This window comes from Hyla sarda, chromosome 11 (assembly GCF_029499605.1).
Source record: "Hyla sarda isolate aHylSar1 chromosome 11, aHylSar1.hap1, whole genome shotgun sequence".
Classification (NCBI taxonomy): Eukaryota; Metazoa; Chordata; class Amphibia; order Anura; family Hylidae; genus Hyla; species Hyla sarda.
Genome location: NC_079199.1, coordinates 25,763,186 through 25,782,691, shown reverse-complemented (window position 1 = coordinate 25,782,691; position 19,506 = coordinate 25,763,186). Strand labels below are relative to the sequence as shown.

At 43.6% G+C, this 19,506-nt stretch overlaps 1 protein-coding gene across 6 annotated transcripts in view; it reads right to left on the bottom strand.

The window, feature by feature from the left end:
• The window catches only part of PRKD1 (protein kinase D1), a 170,244-nt gene that overhangs the window by 29,145 nt on the left and 121,593 nt on the right, over nucleotides 1-19,506 (bottom strand). For all 6 annotated transcript variants that reach the window (XM_056547347.1, XM_056547343.1, XM_056547344.1 and 3 more), the window contains 3 exons: nucleotides 15,641-15,795; nucleotides 1,186-1,471; nucleotides 843-1,044 (listed from right to left, as the gene is read on the bottom strand). In XM_056547347.1, coding sequence (XP_056403322.1) covers nucleotides 843-1,044; nucleotides 1,186-1,471; nucleotides 15,641-15,795 — 643 coding nt within the window. The remainder of the gene's footprint in view (nucleotides 1-842; nucleotides 1,045-1,185; nucleotides 1,472-15,640; nucleotides 15,796-19,506) is intronic.

Below are 19,506 nucleotides of genomic sequence, written 5' to 3'. Positions count from 1 at the left end.
CAGAGCAATATCAAGGTAGAAAACTAAAAAATAATAAAAATAAAGGCGGGGGGGGGGGGGGTATATCATGATGGGGGCAGGGAACTGGGAGGATTATAAAATTTAACAAGATCATGAGATGCACTCTTTAAAGGATAGCATTCTTGAGAAAGGGTTCCAGACTCTCCTGCTGGATATGGTTTAACGATGTACTCTCTGCAGTCAGGGGAGAGTAAAAGTGGGCTCTGGATCCTAATGCTTGTGATCGCGAGGATCCGTCTGGAGTACTCAAGTGGAGTAACCCCTTAAGCCTGTTTTTGGCTTAAAGGGGTATTCGGCCCCTAGACATCTTATCCCCTATCCAAAGGATAGGGCATAAGATGTCAGATCGCCGCGGTCCCGCTGCTGGGGACCCCCGGGATCCCTGCTGCGGCACCGCGCTCTCATTACAGCACAGAGCGAGTTCGCTCTGCACGTAATGATGGGCGGTACAGGGGCCGGAGCATCGTTACGTCATGGCTCCGCCCCTCGTGATGTCACGGCCCGCCCCTTTCAATACAAGTCTATGGGAGGGGGCGTGGCGGACGCTACTCCCCCTCCCATAGACTTGCATTAAGGGGACGGGCCGTGATGTCACGAGGGGCGGCACCATGACGTCACACTGCTCCGTCCCCCGTATCGCCCGTCATTACGCACAGAGCGAACTTGCTCTGTGCTGTAATGATAGCGCGGTGCCGCAGCGGGGATCCCGGGGGTCCCCAGCAGCGGGACCGCGGCGATCTGACATCTTATCCCCTATCCTTTGGATAGGGGATAAGATGTCTAGGGGCGGAATACCCCTTTAAGTAAATATCACTACATACCTGATCATACGATCTGATGTATCCTGATCCTGGTCGGGGTCCTGCATGTCTCCATTCTCACTTCGGCAGCCGGTCATAATGCTGTCAGAATCTGGAGTCAGGGGCTCATCTACATCGTCTAACAGTCTGCTGCTTGGATCACTTTCATTGTCACTTCCTTCTTCCATGACGATATCAGACTCCGCTCCAGGACTCAACAAGTCTCCAAAAGAAAAAGGAACCATAAACATACAATATATACATAGATCTCCTGTTAGTCCTGTTCAAGGACTAACTTTAAATTCATCTCACAGTATGAACACCCCATCCACTGTAACTATATATAAATAGAATATATATATACCTCCATTTATAGCCACCTCTCCAAGGCAGTTGTGAGGCACTTTAGTTGCACAACGCTTGTGACAATTGAACTTGCAGTCCTTGCACTGCAGTCCTTGCCGGAACAGACCTTTTAGCAGCTTCTTACAGTACTGGCACACCGTCGGCCGGGTGTAGGAGTGGATTACGAACGTGTGAGGCACTTTGACCTTGGAGAGCAAGATCTTGTCCAATTGGATTGGGCGACCGGGGTAGGGCTGGGAACTAGATCTCTTTTCCCGAACAAACGACTCTGATGGAGTTTTTTGCTGCAAAGAGAAAGGTGGTCAGTTTTAGAATTGTCCATCATTTCACAGGCAGCATCTTGTAATGGATTTCTGTAAAGCCTAAAAAATTATTAGTGTATGTTAGTGTTTCCCCAACCAGTGTGCCTCCTGCTGTTGCAAAACTACAACTCCCAGTATACCCGGAAAGCCGTTGGCTTTCCGGGTATACTGGGAGTTGTAGTTTTGCAACAGCAGGAGGCACCCTAGTTGGGAAACCCTTATGTATGTACTGTGCCAACTCATTTGGTATCACAAGGCACTGCCTGTAGTAAAAGTCCATCACAACTTTGCTTTAGCTGTGTAGTATATCGTAATTATAGACATAAGTAAAACATCAGATGCTACACAGTTAACAATGGCATGAGCTGAAATGGTTGTCAACACGCAGCAACCTGCTCGGCAAAACTATATATGACCTGAGAAATATATTTTGGGATGCATAGTGCTGTGGCTGCAGTGTAAACCCCATGAATTAATTCCTATTTATTGTCACTTAGTGTTGTTTTAAAGCGGAACACAACATTTTTTTTAAATCAAACGGTGCCAGAAAGTTAAACAGATTTGTAAATGACTTCTATTTAAAAATCTCAATCCTTCCAGTACTTATCAGCTGCTGTATACTCCACAGGAAATTATTTTCTTTCTGACCCCAGTGCTCTCTGCTGACACCTCTGTCCATGTCTGGAACTGCAGGAGGGGATTGCTATAGGAATTTTCCCTTGATCTGGACAGTTGCTGACATAGAGGTGTCAGCAGAGAGCACTGTGGTCAGACAGAAAAGAAATTTAAAAAAGAAAAGAACTGTAGTATACAGCAGCTGATAAGTAATGAAAGGATCAAGATTTTTAAATAGAAGTAACTTACAAATCTGTTTAACTTTCTGGAGCCAATTGATTTAAAAAAAAAAATAATAATAATAGTAATCTTTTAACACTGGAGTACCTCTTTAAGGAATAAAGATAATTTAAGACGTGTATAAAGGAACACCTCGAAGTACAGACAGATTACTATTGAAATAACAATGTCACTGGGGAAAATTGCCATCTTTTGTGATACTGATCATGAAGACTGCGGCTGGGATCACTAAGTGAAGAGACAGACATAACACAGACTGATCAGACAGAAGCTGTACAGATCCGCTCTGTGCCCGATGACTGGTGATGTCGGCCGCCATTCATGTCTATGGGAGGAGACGTGACGGCTTGTACATAGACATTAATGGAGTGGGCGTGGGGTCTCGAACACAGAAGCTGCAAGCATTCATGTTGTGTTCCAGACGCCACCGCTGCCAGTCCAGAGATCCCCCCCCCCCCCCAGCGGTGAGACCCCCACAATCTAACATCTTATCCCCTATCCTTTGGATAGGGGACTATATGTTTACAGCAGAGTGTCCCTTTAAAAAAAATAAAAATAAAAACAGAACTATAAACTGCTGTATTTTTCCTAACAACAATAAATCACTTTAGAGACACAACCCTTTAATCATAAACATTACGGGACATTGTAGAACAGAGGTATCACACTGTGGCCCTCCAGATGTTGCAAAACTTCAACTCCCCGCGTGCTGGGAGTTGAAGTTTTGCAACATCTGGAGGGTCACAGTTTGAGACCACTGTTGTAGAATGATGTGTAACATCATATACATTCATCTGTAATGCAGGATGCAGCATATATGCTTATACTTTATAGATCATCAGTTAATGCCAATCTTCAATCTTCATTCAGTATCATTTAAAGGGGTATTTCAGGAAAAAAAAAAAACACATGATTATATTATATATATATATATATATATATATATATATATATATCTCAACTGGCTCCAGAAAGTTAAACAGATTTGTAATTTACTTCTATTCAAAAACCTTAATCCTTCCAATAATTATCAGCTGCTGAAGTTGTTCTTATCTGTCTGACAACAGTGTTTTCTGCAGACATCTCTGCTTGTCTCGGGAACCGCACAGAGTAGAAGATGTTTACTATGGGGATTTGCTTCTACTCTGGAGAGTTCCCGAGACAGGTGTCATCAGAGACAGAAAAAAAAACAACTCAACATCAGCAGCTCATAAGTACTGAAATGATTAAGATTTTGAAATTGAAATAATTTACAAATTTTTTTTAACTTTCTGGAGCCATATATATATATATATATATATATATATATATATATATATAATTATTTTTTTTTATATATATATATTTTTTTATATAATTTATATAATATATAATTGACATAATATATAATTTTATAATTTATAATTTTTTTTCCTGGATAACCCCTTTAATGCCTTTGCATATATATCATAATCACTGTACACTACTCATCTCTAATAATCTGCCATTGCTGGCTTTGCCGAGCCCCGAGAAGCTTTTTAGCCTTGTAAGCCTGATCTGTGGGTTATTTCCAAGGGATTTTTGTTCCAGACTGAGCTCTGGCTGGAATTGCTCCAGGAAATGATTGCTAAAACCAGATTACATGATGGAAACTGCAGCTGATGGGGAGCTCGGTGAGAGGTGCCATAACCCATTCACTACCAAGAGGAAACTATGAGTATTTATTAACCAGCTGACAGCATCTGTTGACACTGGAGCGAAAAGGTCAAAAACTTTAGATTGCGAGCTCTAGGGGGGGGGAGACTGGGTTCACCGTCAGGAAACGGACACCATATAAATGATGTTTATTAGGCCAGACGATTGCTTTTACATCTGGAAACTGACAGCGTGGACATTGGGTTAATGCTTAGAAGACAGGACTGTTGTGGGTGCATCAATCCGCTCATTGAACAGACAGCACAAGGACCATGATAATTCTGTGCTGCCAGGAAACGCCGAAATGATGTCTTCTGGAGATGCGTGAGGTGCAGTCGTGAAGTGTGGAGTTAAGCCAGGGGCAGGAACTAGGCCGGAGCCAAATCAAACAGCAATGTATGCTAGAACAAGCTTAACCTCCCCTTCTTTACACACACGCGGCCTCCTGGAATAATATGAGGGTTTCTTATGTATAAACCCCCATCCTAAACGTAATCTTTGAAAACACAAAACACGCTAAAGGGTGGATACATTTCTGAAGCTTAGATGCCAAGATTTCTTTGCCTGTGACATTTTATTTCTGGGCAGGTGCACCTAGGCAAATCGTCCCCGGCTGTAGGGGAATTTTATCACCTTACCGTCGCTCCGGTGAATATTAACGTTTAGAGCCACAATAAGAAGATTGTGCAGATGGAACGTACTATGCAAAGCGCGATCATCTGCAGCACACGGGGAATAAACTGGCTCCCAGCCTAATAGGAACCCTAAGTTGTATAGAGTTTTATAGATACAGAGAATAAGCCTGGAGCTACACCATGGATATACTTTAGTTATATCAAAGCTTCTTCAGGGTATGTTAACACATACTTAACCCCTTGAGGACACAGCCAATTTTTGTTTTTATGTTAAAAAGTTTTTCCTCCTCCGCCGCAACTCTTTATTTTTTGATTCAACAGAGCCATATGGCAAAGACCAATTGTACTTTGTCATGACACCTTTCACTTTACCACAAAATGTACAGCAAAACCCAAAACAAAAACTGTCAGCAGATCACGCTAGAACCAGCACGGAAGTACTTGGGGAAGTCCAACTGGCATGAAAAACCAATCGGACCCCCACATATATGTTGCACGGGTACCGATCGGGTAGTGGAGCAGTCATGATCACTGTTGATCACGGCACTTAAGGAATTAATGGCAGACATCGGCGCTCGCTCTATAGGCAGAATATAGCTCAGTACGTAAATGTACGTCCTTGGTTGTTAAGTACCAAAGCACATGGACGTATATTTATATCTATTGTCCTTAAAGGGTTAATCCACAGCGGATTTTAATCAAAGGTGTCTTTGAAAGGTACAATTGGTCTCGCAAAAACAAGCCCTCATACGGCTCTGTATGTGGAGTAATAAGAGTTACCGTATATACTCTAGTATAAATTAAGTTTTTCAGCACGATTTTTCGTGCTGAAAACGCCCCCCTCGGCTTATACTAAAGTGAACTCTCCACCTGTCAATCCCTTCTCAGTGGTCTTCAACCTGCAGACCTCCAGATGTTGCAAAAGTACAACTCCCAGCATGCCCGGACAGCCATCAGCTTGCTGATGAATTTGAGTTGATCTTTTCTGTCTAAGTTCTCTCTGATGACATGTGTCTCGGGAACTGTCCAGAGTAGAAGCAAATCCCCATAGAAAACTATTCTACTCTGTGCAGTTCCCTAGACAAGCAGAGATGTCAGCAAAGAGCACTGTTGCCAGACAGAAAAAAAACAACTCAACTTCAGCATCTGATAACTAATGGAAGGATTAAGATTTTTTTTTATAGAAGTCATTTACAAATCAGTTTACCTTTCTGGAGCCAGTTGATATAAAGAAATTTTTTTTTCCTGGAATACCCCTTTAATATATACTTTTTATTATTCCACTTTATTTATCACGATGTTTAGGGAGATTCAGAGATAGAGAGACATCCTCATTCTCTGTAGGGGAATATCCATCTTTATCAAATGACGAGCTTCTCCAAATTGTTGTATCCTCTTCAGACAATTCCTTTAATAATTTTCTATTAATATCAATGTCTTGGGTCTGAACAAGATGGTCCCGATCTTTTTGTGGAATTGTATTTGTCCAAAGAAAACTTATGTCATCTAGGTAGAAAGATGGGGCTAGCCTCCCTAATGCTTGTGGCTAATGCTAGATAAACACTTTAAAAGAGTTATCCAGGCAAAACTTTTTTTATTATATCAACTGGCTCCAGAAAGTTAAACAGATTTGTAAATTACTTCTATTAAAAAATCTTAATCCTTTCAGTACTTATGAACTTCTTTTCTGTCTAAATCCTCTCTGATGACAGTTTAGAAGAGGTTTGCTATGGGGATTTGCTTCTAAACTGGGGGGTTCCCGAGACAGGTGTCATCAGAGAGCACTTAGACAGAAAAGAACAACCTTAACTTCAGAAGCTCATAAGTACTGAAAGGATTAAGATTTTTTAATAGAAGTAATTTACAAATATGTTTAACTTTCTGAAGCCAGTTGATATATATAAAAAAGTTTTTGCCTGGAATACCCCTTTAACCCCTTAAGGACTCAGCCCATTTTGGCCTTAAGGACTCAGACAATTTAATTTTTACGTTTTCATTTTTTCCTCCTCGCCTTCTAAAAATCATAACTCTATTATATTTTCATCCACAGACTAGTATGAGGGCTTGTTTTTTGCGCGACCAGTTGTCCTTTGTAATGACATAACTCATTATATCATAAAATGTATGGCGCAACCAAAAAACACTATTTTTGTGGGGAAATTAAAACGAAAAACGCAATTTTGCTAATTTTGGAAGGTTTCATTTTCACGCCGTACAATTTATGGTAAAAATGACGTATGTTCTTTATTCTGAGGGTCAATACGATTAAAATGATACCCATTATTATCTACTTTTATATTATTGTTGCGCTTAAAAAAAATCACAAACTTTTTAACCAAATTAGTACGTTTATAATCCCTTTATTTTGATGACCTATAACTTTTTTATTTTTCCGTATAAGCGGCGGTATGGGGGCTCATTTTTTGCGCCATGATCTGTACTTTTTTTTGATACCACATTTGCATATAAAAAAACTTTTAATACATTTTTATAATTTTTTTTAAATAAAATGTATTAAAAAAGTAGGAATTTTGGACTTTTTTTTTTTTTTTCGTTCACGCCGTTCACCGTACGGGATCATTAACATTTTATTTTAATAGTTCGGACATTTACGCACACGGCGATACCAAATATGTCTATAAAAAATGTTTTTTACGCTTTTTGGGGGTAAAATAGGAAAAAACTGATGTTTTACTTTTTTATTGGGGGAGGGGATTTTTCACTTTTTTTTAACTTTTACTTTTACATTTTTTTTTACACTTGAATAGTCCCCATAGGGGACTATTCATAGCAATACCATGATTGCTAATACTGATCTGTTCTATGCATAGGACATAGAACAGATCAGTGTTATCGGCGATCTTCTGCTCTGGTCTGCTCGATCACAGACCAGAGCAGGAGACGCCGGGAGCCGGACGGAGGAAGGAGAGGGGACCTCCGTCCGGCGTTCTGAATGATCGGATCCCCGCAGCAGCGCTGCGGGCGATCCGATCGTTCATTTAAATCTCGCAGTGCCGCAGATGCCGGGATCTGTATTGATCTGCCGAGATCGCGGGCGTTGGCCATTGCCGGCGGGTCCCTGGCTGCGATCAGCAGCCGGGATCAGCCGCGCATGACACGGGCATCGCTCCGATGCCCGCGGTTATGCTTAGGACGTAAATGTACGTCCTGGTGCGTTAAGTACCACCTCACCAGGACGTACATTTACGTCCTGCGTCCTTAAGGGGTTAAGAGTCGTAATACTGAGCGTTCTTTTGGAAAATGGCAACAATTCATCCTATTGTGCTTAGGGAACATTGAGATTAGGCCGTTAATCACTTTGATGGAATGGTTTCTGATTGAGGACTTGAGAGGCAAATTGGGTCTGATTTGACTTTACCCTGACTTTAGAGGTGCTTCCTACTCCTGTGCACTCCGACTGTTAGTTTTGCTTACCATTGTTGGGTATATTCTCACGCATTATATACCTCATGGTGGGCACTGTTTGGTTTTTATCCTGTGCTGTTTTTATGACATATATATATATATATATATATAATGACACCTGGTGGGTATGTGTATCCTATGGGTCTGCATACTCTAAATATGTTTTATTACAATTAAAAAAATACATATTAATTCTCTTTAGGGAAGGAGAGAGAAAGCATCATATGCCTTGGTGCTCATGCCCTTGATATTTTTAGGCATTAGTATTGTCCCTGGTTGCACATAAATAAAGTTTTGTAAAGATAACAAGGGTGGTTAAACATCCCTTCTGAGCTTTCTATGGATTTATTTGATAATTACAAAGAACGACCTATTGACTGCACAAATCCCCATATACCATTCATACAGCGAGTGTGTGTTCTGCAGTAAGCGCATGCAGAAAGATAAGGCTTTAAGCATTTTAAGAGTTTTCATACCACACATGTACTACCAATGCTTTTATATGGAAAAGTAGATTTTTATGATTACCGTAAAATCTCTTTCTTGGAGGATCCATTGGGGGACACAGACCATGGGTATTTGCTGCTGCCACTAGGAGCCTTGACACTAGGCAACAAGAAATGTCGGCCCCTCCCAGGAGGGTATACCCCGCCCACAGGCATCTGAGCTAATCAGTTTAGTCCCAGAGCAATAGGAGAGGACCAACAGGTAAAAACTGTCCAAGGAAACCACAGAATAAAAACTAACTGAAAACACCCTCTGACAGGTAACCGAAACAACAGAATAAATGGGTGGGTGCTGTGTGCCCCAATGGATCCTCCGAGAAAGATATTTTACGGTAAGCATAAAAAAATCTACTTTTCTCGATCGGCTCCATTGGGGGACACAGACCATGGGACGTACCAAAGCAGTCCCCAGGTTGGGTAAAAAAAATTTAGACTTAGGTGGAAGGCTGGACCACAGCCGCCTGCAACACCTTGCGACCCAGACTAGCATCAGCAGATGCTAAGGTATGTACCTGGTAGAATTTCCTAAAAGGGTGTAAAGATGACCTTCGGGAGTCGGTATGGCGAGACTTATTCTGCGGTAATAAGGAGCTCTTACCTCCAGTCGCCTCTGAGACAATCTCATCCAGGCATTTTCCAAAAAGTCGAGATCCAGTAAAATGGAGCTCAGTGAGAGATTTCTTGGAAGCCGCATCAGTGTCCCAGGCCTTGAGCCACATGGAACGACAAAGTGCCACTAGATTACCTGTGGCAAGAGCTGTACAACGGGCCGACTGCATAGAAGCAGAGCACAAATAGTCTCCAACATTGGAGAGTTTGAGTGCAAGATCCGCCAAATCTTCCAAAATGCCCTGGCAGAGTTGAGAAGTCCAGAGAGGGGTTTTAACACCCAAGCAGAAGCGAAGGTAGGAAGTCAAGAAGAACCTGCTGCTTCAAAGGCGAATTATGCCAAATTTTCAATCCTCTTGTCCGCCGGGTCCTTAAAGGTTGCTGCATCCGCCAAGGGCAGAGTAGTCTCTTTTGACAGGCGGGAAACTGGAGGATCCACGGTTGGTGGAGATGTCCATCTTGTAATGAGGTCCTGGGCAAAAGGAAACTGTGCCTGAACCTTCTTAGTCCCTTGAAAGCATTTGTCAGGATACTTCCATGCTGTTTCCAGTAAGGTGTAAAATTCAGCATGAGAGCTGAAAACCTTAGGAGAAGCACGGGAGCGGTGAAAGGAAGTTGAGAGCAAGTTGTCTACCATGTCGGACGTGCCAGTTCGGTCGTCTGAGTCAGAGGCAGAACCTGACGCCTCATCTGCCAGTTCCCCAGGAGAGTGGGAGCGGGTGGAGGCAGCCTTGGATTAAGGCAAAAGGACCTGGTACGCAGATCTGGAGACCTAGGATGGTGTCCAGGAGAGTGGCCCTTAGAAGAGGAGCATTTTCGTGGTCCCGGGGAAGAAGAGCGTGACCTATGAAGAGAGCGCCTATTCCGGCTACCGGACTCGGGAGACGAGCCAGAGGAGAAACCCCTGGGGTGTTTGTGAGAGCGTATAACATAAAGAGAAGGAAAGCGAGCCTCTCTGGAGGACTGGCGTAAAGAAGACCTCTCCAATGCAGTCACCACGGAACGGGAGACCTCCACCAGGTCGGAAATAGATTGGGAGAGGGAAAACATCCATTCCGGAGGGAGAGCAGAGCCAACAGGTTCTGGTGGAAGATATACCAGGAGGGCCGGGGCACGCAGTGGTGCAGGCAGGACAAGTGTGTTCAGCAGAAACACAAAGCATTTTAGTTTACCAACTAATAGGTTACCAGGGTCGCAGGGACCTGTCTAGAGGGGGGGGGGGGGGGTCAGTTCTGGGTTCGGACATAGTGTAAGCAAAAGTAAAAAAATGGAGCAGTCTCATCCAGTGTCTGTGTCCCTCAGAAAGATGGAAGAAGCAGGCTGTGTGAAGAAACACCGGTCCTCAGCAGAAAAAGAGAGAGGGAGGGGGGAGGGCTAGCCCAATGAGAAGGAGGGGCCAAGACCACCACCAGCCAGGTCCTCATTCGTTCACAATGACCCCTGAAGCGTACGCACTGCGCACTGAAGTGCTATAGGGTCGGAGTCCCCGCTGGCAGGGGGTGGGCAGAGCTAAACTCCGTGAGGAGAACACGCTGCTGCCATCATTAAAAAAATAAAAGAAGCCTGTATGCCGCGTACAGTAAGTAAAGTGCGGCCGAGAGAAAGGAGAGCTGTCGGCTGTGCGCGAACAGCGCCGCCGACAGAGAACAGAGACTCTGGAGCTCCGGTCGCTTCACCTGTGGAGGCGGCCGATGCAAAAATATGTCGGGCGCATGCGAAAAAAGTAGGCACCAAGCAGAGCTGTGAAAATGCTCCTAATAATGTGAAAAAACATATTAAAATGTCCTGCAATACTGTTGCTATCCCCAATGTTAAGAATGGCCGAGCAGGAGATTGTCCCTAGAGTGAATAAAGAGGAGTGGGCTCCAAATAGGGGGGGCTACAGAGGTTGAGTATCCTGAGCAGGACTAGAAACCTGAAAAGGGAAATAAATACTCACCTTGTCCTTAAAAAACTTACCTAATGAAGTCTTCAGTCAGCTAGTAAACACCTGCACCATGCCGGGCTGAAAACAGCGAGACGAGAAGGGAAGGTAGGGGGACCCGGACCCAGAGGTACAACCCCAGGTGCTGACCGGTGGCGAGAAGGGGTTGACAGTACATAACTGGATGCCTGTGCCCCTTCTTCGCAAATGGGGAAACAGTGAATGCTATGTTCCTGAAACCCCACCTAAAAAGATAGAAATAAAAGGGAGAGAAAATTTTAAATATAGATCCCTAAACTCAAAAATAAAAAAAATAAGCGACCAGATCTGGAGAACTCCAGGCCTGTGTCTGCCTCCTACTGACACTAAGCTAAAACTGGTTAGCTCAGGTGCCTGGAAGGGGCTGACTTTTCTTGTTGCCTAGTGTCAAGCCTCCTAGTGGCAGCAGCATATACCCATGGTCTGTGTGTCCCCTAATGGAGCCGATCGAGAAATAACACACTCTTCACTCCTTCCTTCCTATATATTAAAAAAAATCCTGTATCTTAGCAAATGCATCCTACACAAAAGCCAGCCTCTTTACTAGTACAAGCTCTCCCTATACTACATACTCGTGAATCACTGGAAAACATCTAGTCAAATCTTCTCTTCAGAATGCTAAAAATACTAAAGACCAACAATGTCTGTACTCGCCATTTGCTGTATGTGTATACTCTTCTACCACTTCTAATCCCTTCCCACCCCACTCTTCTCTGTGCAGGGCCTGCTCTTCTAAGTTATACATGAAAACTCAGGTTTTAAAGGGGTACTCTGTCCCCTAGCCATCATATCCCCCATCCAGCAGCCAGCCCCCCCCCCCCAAAAAAAATCTCCGAGCTGCCCCCTGGCATTCTAACCATTATGCTAAAGGAGTACTCCACCCCTAGACATCTTATGTCTGATCACGGGGGTCCAGCCACTGGGGACCCCCGTGATCTCCCTGTTGCACCCAGCATTTGTTTAGGGCGTAGGGTGCCGTGCCCGAGACTCGTGACATCACGGCCACGCCCCCTCCCATCGACTTGCATTGAAGGGGCGTGGCCATGACATCGCAAGCCTCCGCCCCACATATCCAGTCATCCAGCATGGAGCGAAGTTCGCGCCGTGCTCCGGATGTCTGAGGTGTCACAGCAGAGATTGCGGGAGTCCCCAGCAACGGGACCCCTGTAATCATAGACCTTTTATCCCCTATTCAGAGGATGTCTAGGGGCAGAGTACCCCTTTAATTAAGCCGGCTTCGGACGGCTGTGGCCGTGATGTCACGCCCCCCCCCCCCCCCCCCCCCATTCCTGTCTATGGGAGGGGGCATGGCATAACGTTACGATTACATCCACCCGAAGCTGGCGTTCTGAACATAAGTTGCCGTCCGGAGATCGCGAGGGGTCCCATCGGCCAGACAGACGTCTTTATCCCCTTTCCTTTCACTATGAAATAAGATGTCTAGGGGTGGAGTACCCCTTTAACCAAATCCCTCATTCCTAATACACCAAGGTCCTGGATTACTAAAAGTGCACCTATAGTCCTTGTTGTAGCGCTAGACAGGAAAAAAAAAAAAAGGAAGAAAGGAATGGAAAAGTGATGCTGGGTTGGAAAATGAGATTCAAAGACATCACATACCTCAAAAACTGGGGCTGAGAGGAGACTGATAAAGGAAGCAGATGGCAGCATAAAGGGACAGAAAAAAAGACGTAATGTTAAAAAGGAGACAAACAAATGAAAGATTTGGTTAGATGACAGAAAAACAGAGGAATGAGAGAGGACAATGTGATCCTGACATGACTGAACTCAACAAGAATAGAAACCCCAAGTTCAAGCTCCAAACTTCCACCTGTTATGAACCCAAAAATCCTATTGACATTCACTAATGTTGACGAAAAAGCGTCCGATCGGGTCATGATGAAGAACCTAGAACTGCACACAAGCATCTCTGCGGGTGAGAAGATGTAGATCCAGAAGTTCACAGGCATCTGTCAAGTCCAAGCACCATAATCTTAAATATTACAATTAGACCCAGTCTGGGCAGTATGGGGTTCATATTTGGCAAACCCTTAATATATGCAATACTTATGTGATGTAACACTTGGAACAAATACAATAAAATAAAAAGGTATATAAGAGCGGTGAATGTAAATAAAAATATGTTCCCTCACAATCTCAAATTCTTTCAAGTATCTAGAGCAGCGTTTCCAAACCAGAGTGCCTCCAGCTGTTGCAAAACTACAATTCCCAGCATGCCCGGACAGCCGAAGGCTGTCCGGGCATGCTGGGAGTTGTAGTTTTGCAACAGCTGGAGGCACACTGGTTGGGAAATACTGATCTAGAGACCTTTCAGGTAGTGACAGTCAGATGGAGAGACGTGTAGCTTGGCCATTGACTCTGCTGCACTCTATTGTACCTGGACATTGCTTTCTTATGCAGTAAGAGCGTTACATCCAAATAACATTTAAACGCTATGGACTCTATTGAAGGCATTTTGCTTTGTACTTATTTTGGTACCAATACATTTTCCCTCGGTTTTTACACACAGTTCAGGATTTTCTCTCCAGCTCTGCAAAATTTGCCTGACATTGCAGTCTCCAGCCCCTATCCCATCTGGCCTGAATAATCTTCCAAGGTATTTTCTGACCATATAAAAGGTCAACTTTCAGAATTTAGGAGAGGAGAAAGAGGGGGCTGGAGGCAGCTCCTCTAAAGGATTTCAACACGAACGGGACACAGCAGCTGCACTAAATGCTAGAACAACGAGGCTGCTTAAGAGAAACTGAGCAAAAAGTTGATAATAGTCACTGTCCTTCTAGCAAACTTTGTATAAATCTACAGTACAAGTGAATATAAGATACTTTTTAATATATTTAATCAGAAAAGAAAAAAAACTAATATTCCTCCTCTTATCAGACTCCTTTTCTGCTTCCATCTTCTAAACTCCATCATTTATTCCGAAGAACGGTACAAATCAGTCCTTAGAGGCAAAATGAACTAACAGCTTACTGAGGGATCGGCTTACATGCTGTCCATTCAAGTCTATGGAGAGGGGAGTAGAAAGAGGAAGGGAGGTGCCAAGTAGCAGAGAGAGACCGTGCTAGTGCAGCGGTCACTTACCTGAATACTATAAGGGTATGTTCACACTAAGGATTATGAACGGAATCTCCCCCCACAGAATTCCACGAGCGGAGATTCCATTCTGGCGGCCGCCACCGCAATACTTCAGCAATAGGACCACTCGGCACTGCGCCGTCACTATTGACAGCTATGCAGTGTCCGCGGACTTCCGCGCAAAGAATGAACATGTTCTTTCTTTGCGCAGAACAATTTCAGCAGGGGAATTGTCCGCCACTGAAATTCCACAGTGTGAACGGGTCTCGCGGAAACCCATTCACACTGATGTTTATGTTCACAGCACGTAATTCCGTTCGCGGAATTCCGAGGGAATTACGTAGTGTGAACATACCCTAAATCTGCCAGCACAGTCTAGCAGGGGTAAGTGTCTCCATGCTAACTAAACCTTAATAGTATTGTTGTTAATAATAATGTGGTGTTAAAATTCTTTGGAAAAAAAAATGTTTATTTTTTTTTGTGCGGACCACAGTGTCGACTGCCAATGATGGCCCTGTTTTTTACCCACAAGTGCGGCCAATGAGGATTACAGTATTTGTGCAGTGAGTCTGTCAGACACACAGCACGTACAACATATTTTTCACTGGCATCACAAGCGCCGCAAAAACACCAAGGGCTGGCTTCAGCAGTCACGCTCTGTGTGTCAATCAAAGGGCAAACCAGTCTAGAGTGCAGACTCCTGGCCACACCTCTCTGACACTGTGGGACAAAGAAAACACTACCACAATACATGCTAACCCCTGCTGGCGGTTTTATAGGGTTAAGTGACAGATGCACTTTAAACTGTTTTATAATGTCCTTCAAGCTGCTGCTGCTCCTGAGGGTGAGTTACAGAGACATAGGGGAGCAGCATCCCCTCTCGTCCAGTGTATGGGAGACATCATCATAACAGTCTACACCCATTAGCTGAGGGACATCTGAAAATTAGAGCTATAGTCAGTAGAGAAGGAAATAAAAATGCCATATACAAATTATACAATGGCCAAAAAGACTGCTGCTCCTTATGTACACCCACATAACAGCTTATCCGGAAAAGTTACCTAAAATGACAGCTAGGATTTCATTTAAAAAAAAACCTTTAGAGAATATTTGCTTTTTTTTTAACAAAATAAGTACAAAGCAAGAATTTAATGTTTATTTTACCTTGAGACTAGATCTGTTACTTATCTTACCGTAAACTTCAGTTCTAAAGAGGATTATTGCATTATAATTTGTGACATCTCTCAATTTCTGGATGTGAAAGTCAGATCATGCAGCCATTTGTACAATTCAAGTTATGTGCCAAATTTCAGTGTAAACCGTGCAGGTGGATTACCAAATCTGTTATGGATACAGTAGCTTGACAGTCAGCGGATGCACGGACACATACCAGAAGTGGTTCCTCTGAAGCGAAGGAGACAGGTTCTGCAGATACAGTGCGTATGCTGGAGGTTAGCGACACATTTGACAACCTTCGCTTTCGGACCCCACTACAGTTGTTCGGTATCTTAAACGCGCATCTCTTGTGGTAGTTGAGACCGCATCCTGTTGGAAAATACAAAAATATTGTATACTGTAAAAAAAACATAAAACAGTATTTCAATTGTCAATTGGCACATGTGGCTGATACATCTACACTTAAAGGGGTACTCCGCTGCTCTGCGTTTGGAACAAACTGTTCCGAACGCTGGAGCCGGGAGCTCGTGACCTCATAGCCCCGCCCCCTCATGATGTCATGCCCCACCCCCTCAATGCAAGTCTATGGGAGGGGGCGTGACAGCCGTCACGCCCCCTCCCATAGACTTGCATTGAGGGGGTGGGGCTATGACATCACGAGCTCCCGGCTCCAGCGTTCGGAATAGTTTGTTCCAAACGCTGAGCAGCGGAGTACCCCTTTAAACCTCTCCAAAGGATGACCCCTTATCCAGAACAAAGTTTATATGACAGAAAATGGCCACTATGTATGGCGGCCTAAAAATCTTTTCGAATACCCCTCCCCCCTCTGCTCAAAGAGGTTATAATGTACTTGAATTTCGCAACTAAGGAAATACGCTAACGCTACTGAAACAAGTCACAATTCAGATCTGCATTATTTTTCCTGACAGTAAGTCTTTTTGCTAAAAAAAAAAAAAAAAAAAATTCTGAAAGTTTCTCCCATTAAGCAATGCAAAAATTTTTTTTGTTAACAACCAAAACACTTTCCCAAGAGTAAAAAAAAAATAAAAATAAATAAATAAAAAAAAAAGATATTTACATATCAGGGGATTAAGCTTTGAATAAATCAAGATCATAAGAGAATACAGGACATTTTGTAATGCATCTTAGTACAGAAAATTGCCATTCTCCACTTCTTTTCCTCCCACTGTCTCCTACACTGATCATTAACTCTGAATTTACTGGTAAAATCTTCATATTGAGGGAAGCAATCGGATTATACACTCAAGGAGGGATCAGTTTATATGTGAAGAAGGGAGATAAGGGAAAAGTAGAGGTGCCATATCCAAAATATATAGGGTCAAGAAACACGGCTATTTCTGGACACATATGAAAAGTCATCTGAGATGATGGATTTGCTTCGATTGGGTTTGGCTTTCAATGATAACCCTGTCCGTATCAGTCTTACTAGGGCATAGGGACCAGAAGAGCCAGACTGTGGAGCCACAGTGTAAAAGTAGTGCTGCCTCCTATCATTTTAAAGGGGTATTCCTCTGGAAAACATTTTCTTTTAAATCAACTGGTGCCAGAAAGTTAAAGAGATTTGTAAATTACTTCTATAAAAAAAAAAAATCCCAATCCTTCCAGTACCTATCAGCTGCTGTATAATACACAAGTTCTTTTCTTGTGGAATTCCTTTTCTGTCTGACCACAGTGCTCTGACAGTGTTAAGCAATTACAATTTGGCCTTTGTGAAATTTGCTCAGAACCTTAAATTTTTTCCAGCTTCAAGAACTGACTGGTTATTTTCTGCTTAAAGGGGTACTCCGGTGGAAAAATCTTTACTTTTTTCATTTCTTTTTTTTTTGTGTTGTCCACAGTGCTCTCTGCTGACACCTCTGTCTGTGTCAGGAACTGTCCAGAGTAGCATAGGTTTCCTATGAGGATTTTCTCCTACTCTGGACAGTTCCTGATATAGGGGCAAATGGAACTCATCTCTTACTCACAGAATAGGAAATAAGTGTCGGATCGCAAGGGGTCGGAACGTAGGGACTCTCCACAATCTCCTGAATGGGGCTCAGCTACTTACCAGTCCCTCAGTGCGCTCCGGCCCCCACCCTTGAAGACAAGTGCAAGATCTTTATCCTTCCAGTACATTTTAGCAGCTGTATTCTGTAGAGGAAATTCTTTTCTTTTTGAATTTCTTTTTTGTCTTGTCCACCGTGCTCTCTGCTGACACCTCTGTCCGTGTCAGGAACTGTCCAGAGCAGCATAGGTTTGCTATGGGGATTTTCTCCTGCTCTGGACAGTTCCTGATACGGTCATCAGGTGTCAGCAGAGAGCACTGTGGACAAGAGAAAAAAATAAATTAAAAAAGAAAATAATTTCCTTTGTAACATACAGCTGCTAAAAAGTACTGGAAGGGTAAAGATTTTTTAATAGAAGTCATTTACAAATCTGCTTAACTTTCTGGCACCAGTTGATTTAAAAAAAATATGTTTTAAATGTTTTCCACCGGCGTAACCCTTTAAGGCAAAAACGTTGCTTCCACATGCTCACCAATGGCCATGTGACATTGGCTCTATTCCTCGTGGCCATTGGTGAACACATGGTAGCATGGTTTCGGCAACATGCATTAACCGGCATATGGTAAAGTGGTCATAATGTTAAAGGAGAATCCCATTGAAAATTTACTTATCCCCTACCCACAGGATATGGGATAAGTAGCTGATCGTGGGGTGGCCGACAGCTCGGACCCTGGCTCGCTCAGTGAGGAGCGCGTGTAGTCAGACGGCACAGGCTCCATTAATTTCTATGTAAGCGCGAATGATGCCCGAGTGCTGTACTCTGATCTTGTCAGCGCTCCCATAGAAATGAATGGAGCCGGCACGCTCTCCTCACTGAGCGCCGGGTCCCATCCCCCACAATCAGCTGCTTATGCCCTATCCTGTGGATAGGGGATAAGTCAATTTTCGACAAAGTTCTCCCTTAAATGGGTACTCCGCTGGAAAACATTTTATTTTAAATTAACTGGTGCCAGAAAGTTAAACAGATTTGTAAATGACTTCTATTAAAAAATCTTTACCCTTCCAGTACTTTTTAGCAGCTGTATGCTACAGAGGAAATTTCTTTTCTTTTTTAATATCTTTTTTGTCTTGTCCACAGTGCTCTCTGCTGACACCTCTGTCTGTATCAGGAACTGTCCAGAGCAGGAGAAAATCCCCATAGCAAACCTATGCTGCTCTGGACAGTTCCTAAAATGGACATAGGTGTCAGCAGAGAGCACTGTGGACAAGACAAAGAAGAAATCCAAATAGAAAAGAATTTCCTCAGTAGCATACAGCTGCTAAAAATGACTGGAAGGGTAAAGATTTTTTTTATTTTTATTTTTTTTTTTTTTTTTTAGAAGTACCGTATATACTCGAGTATAAGCCGACCCGAGTATAAGCCGAGACCCCTAATTTCAACCCAAAATCCCAGGAAAAGTTATTGACTCGAGTATAAGCCTAGGGTGGGAAATACCTCATCCCCCCCTGTCATCATCCAGACCCGTCATTAACATCCTCATCATCCCCTTGTCATCATCCCACACATCCCCCCTTCATCATCCCCTTATCATCCCACACATCCCCCCTTCATCATCCCCTTGTCATCATCCCACACATCCCCTTATCCCACACATCCCCCCTTCATCATCCCCTTGTCATCATCCCACACATCCCCCCTTCATCATCCCCTTGTCATCATCCCACACATCCCCTTATCATCCCACACATCCCCCCTTCATCATCCCCTTGTCATCATCCCACACATCCCCTTATCATCCCACACATCCCCCCTTCATCATCCCCTTGTAATCATCCCACACCCCCCCCCCCTTCATCATCCCCACCCCCCTTCATCATCCTCTTCTCATCATTCGCCCTCAGTGGTCTTCAACCTGCGGACCTCCAGAGGTTTCAAAACTACAACTCCCAGCAAGCCCGGGCAGCCATCGGCTGTCCGGGCTTGCTGGGAGTTGTAGTTTTGAAACCTCCGGAGGTCCGCAGGTTGAAGACCACTGCGGCCTTCAACATGCGGACCTCCAGAGGTTTCAAAACT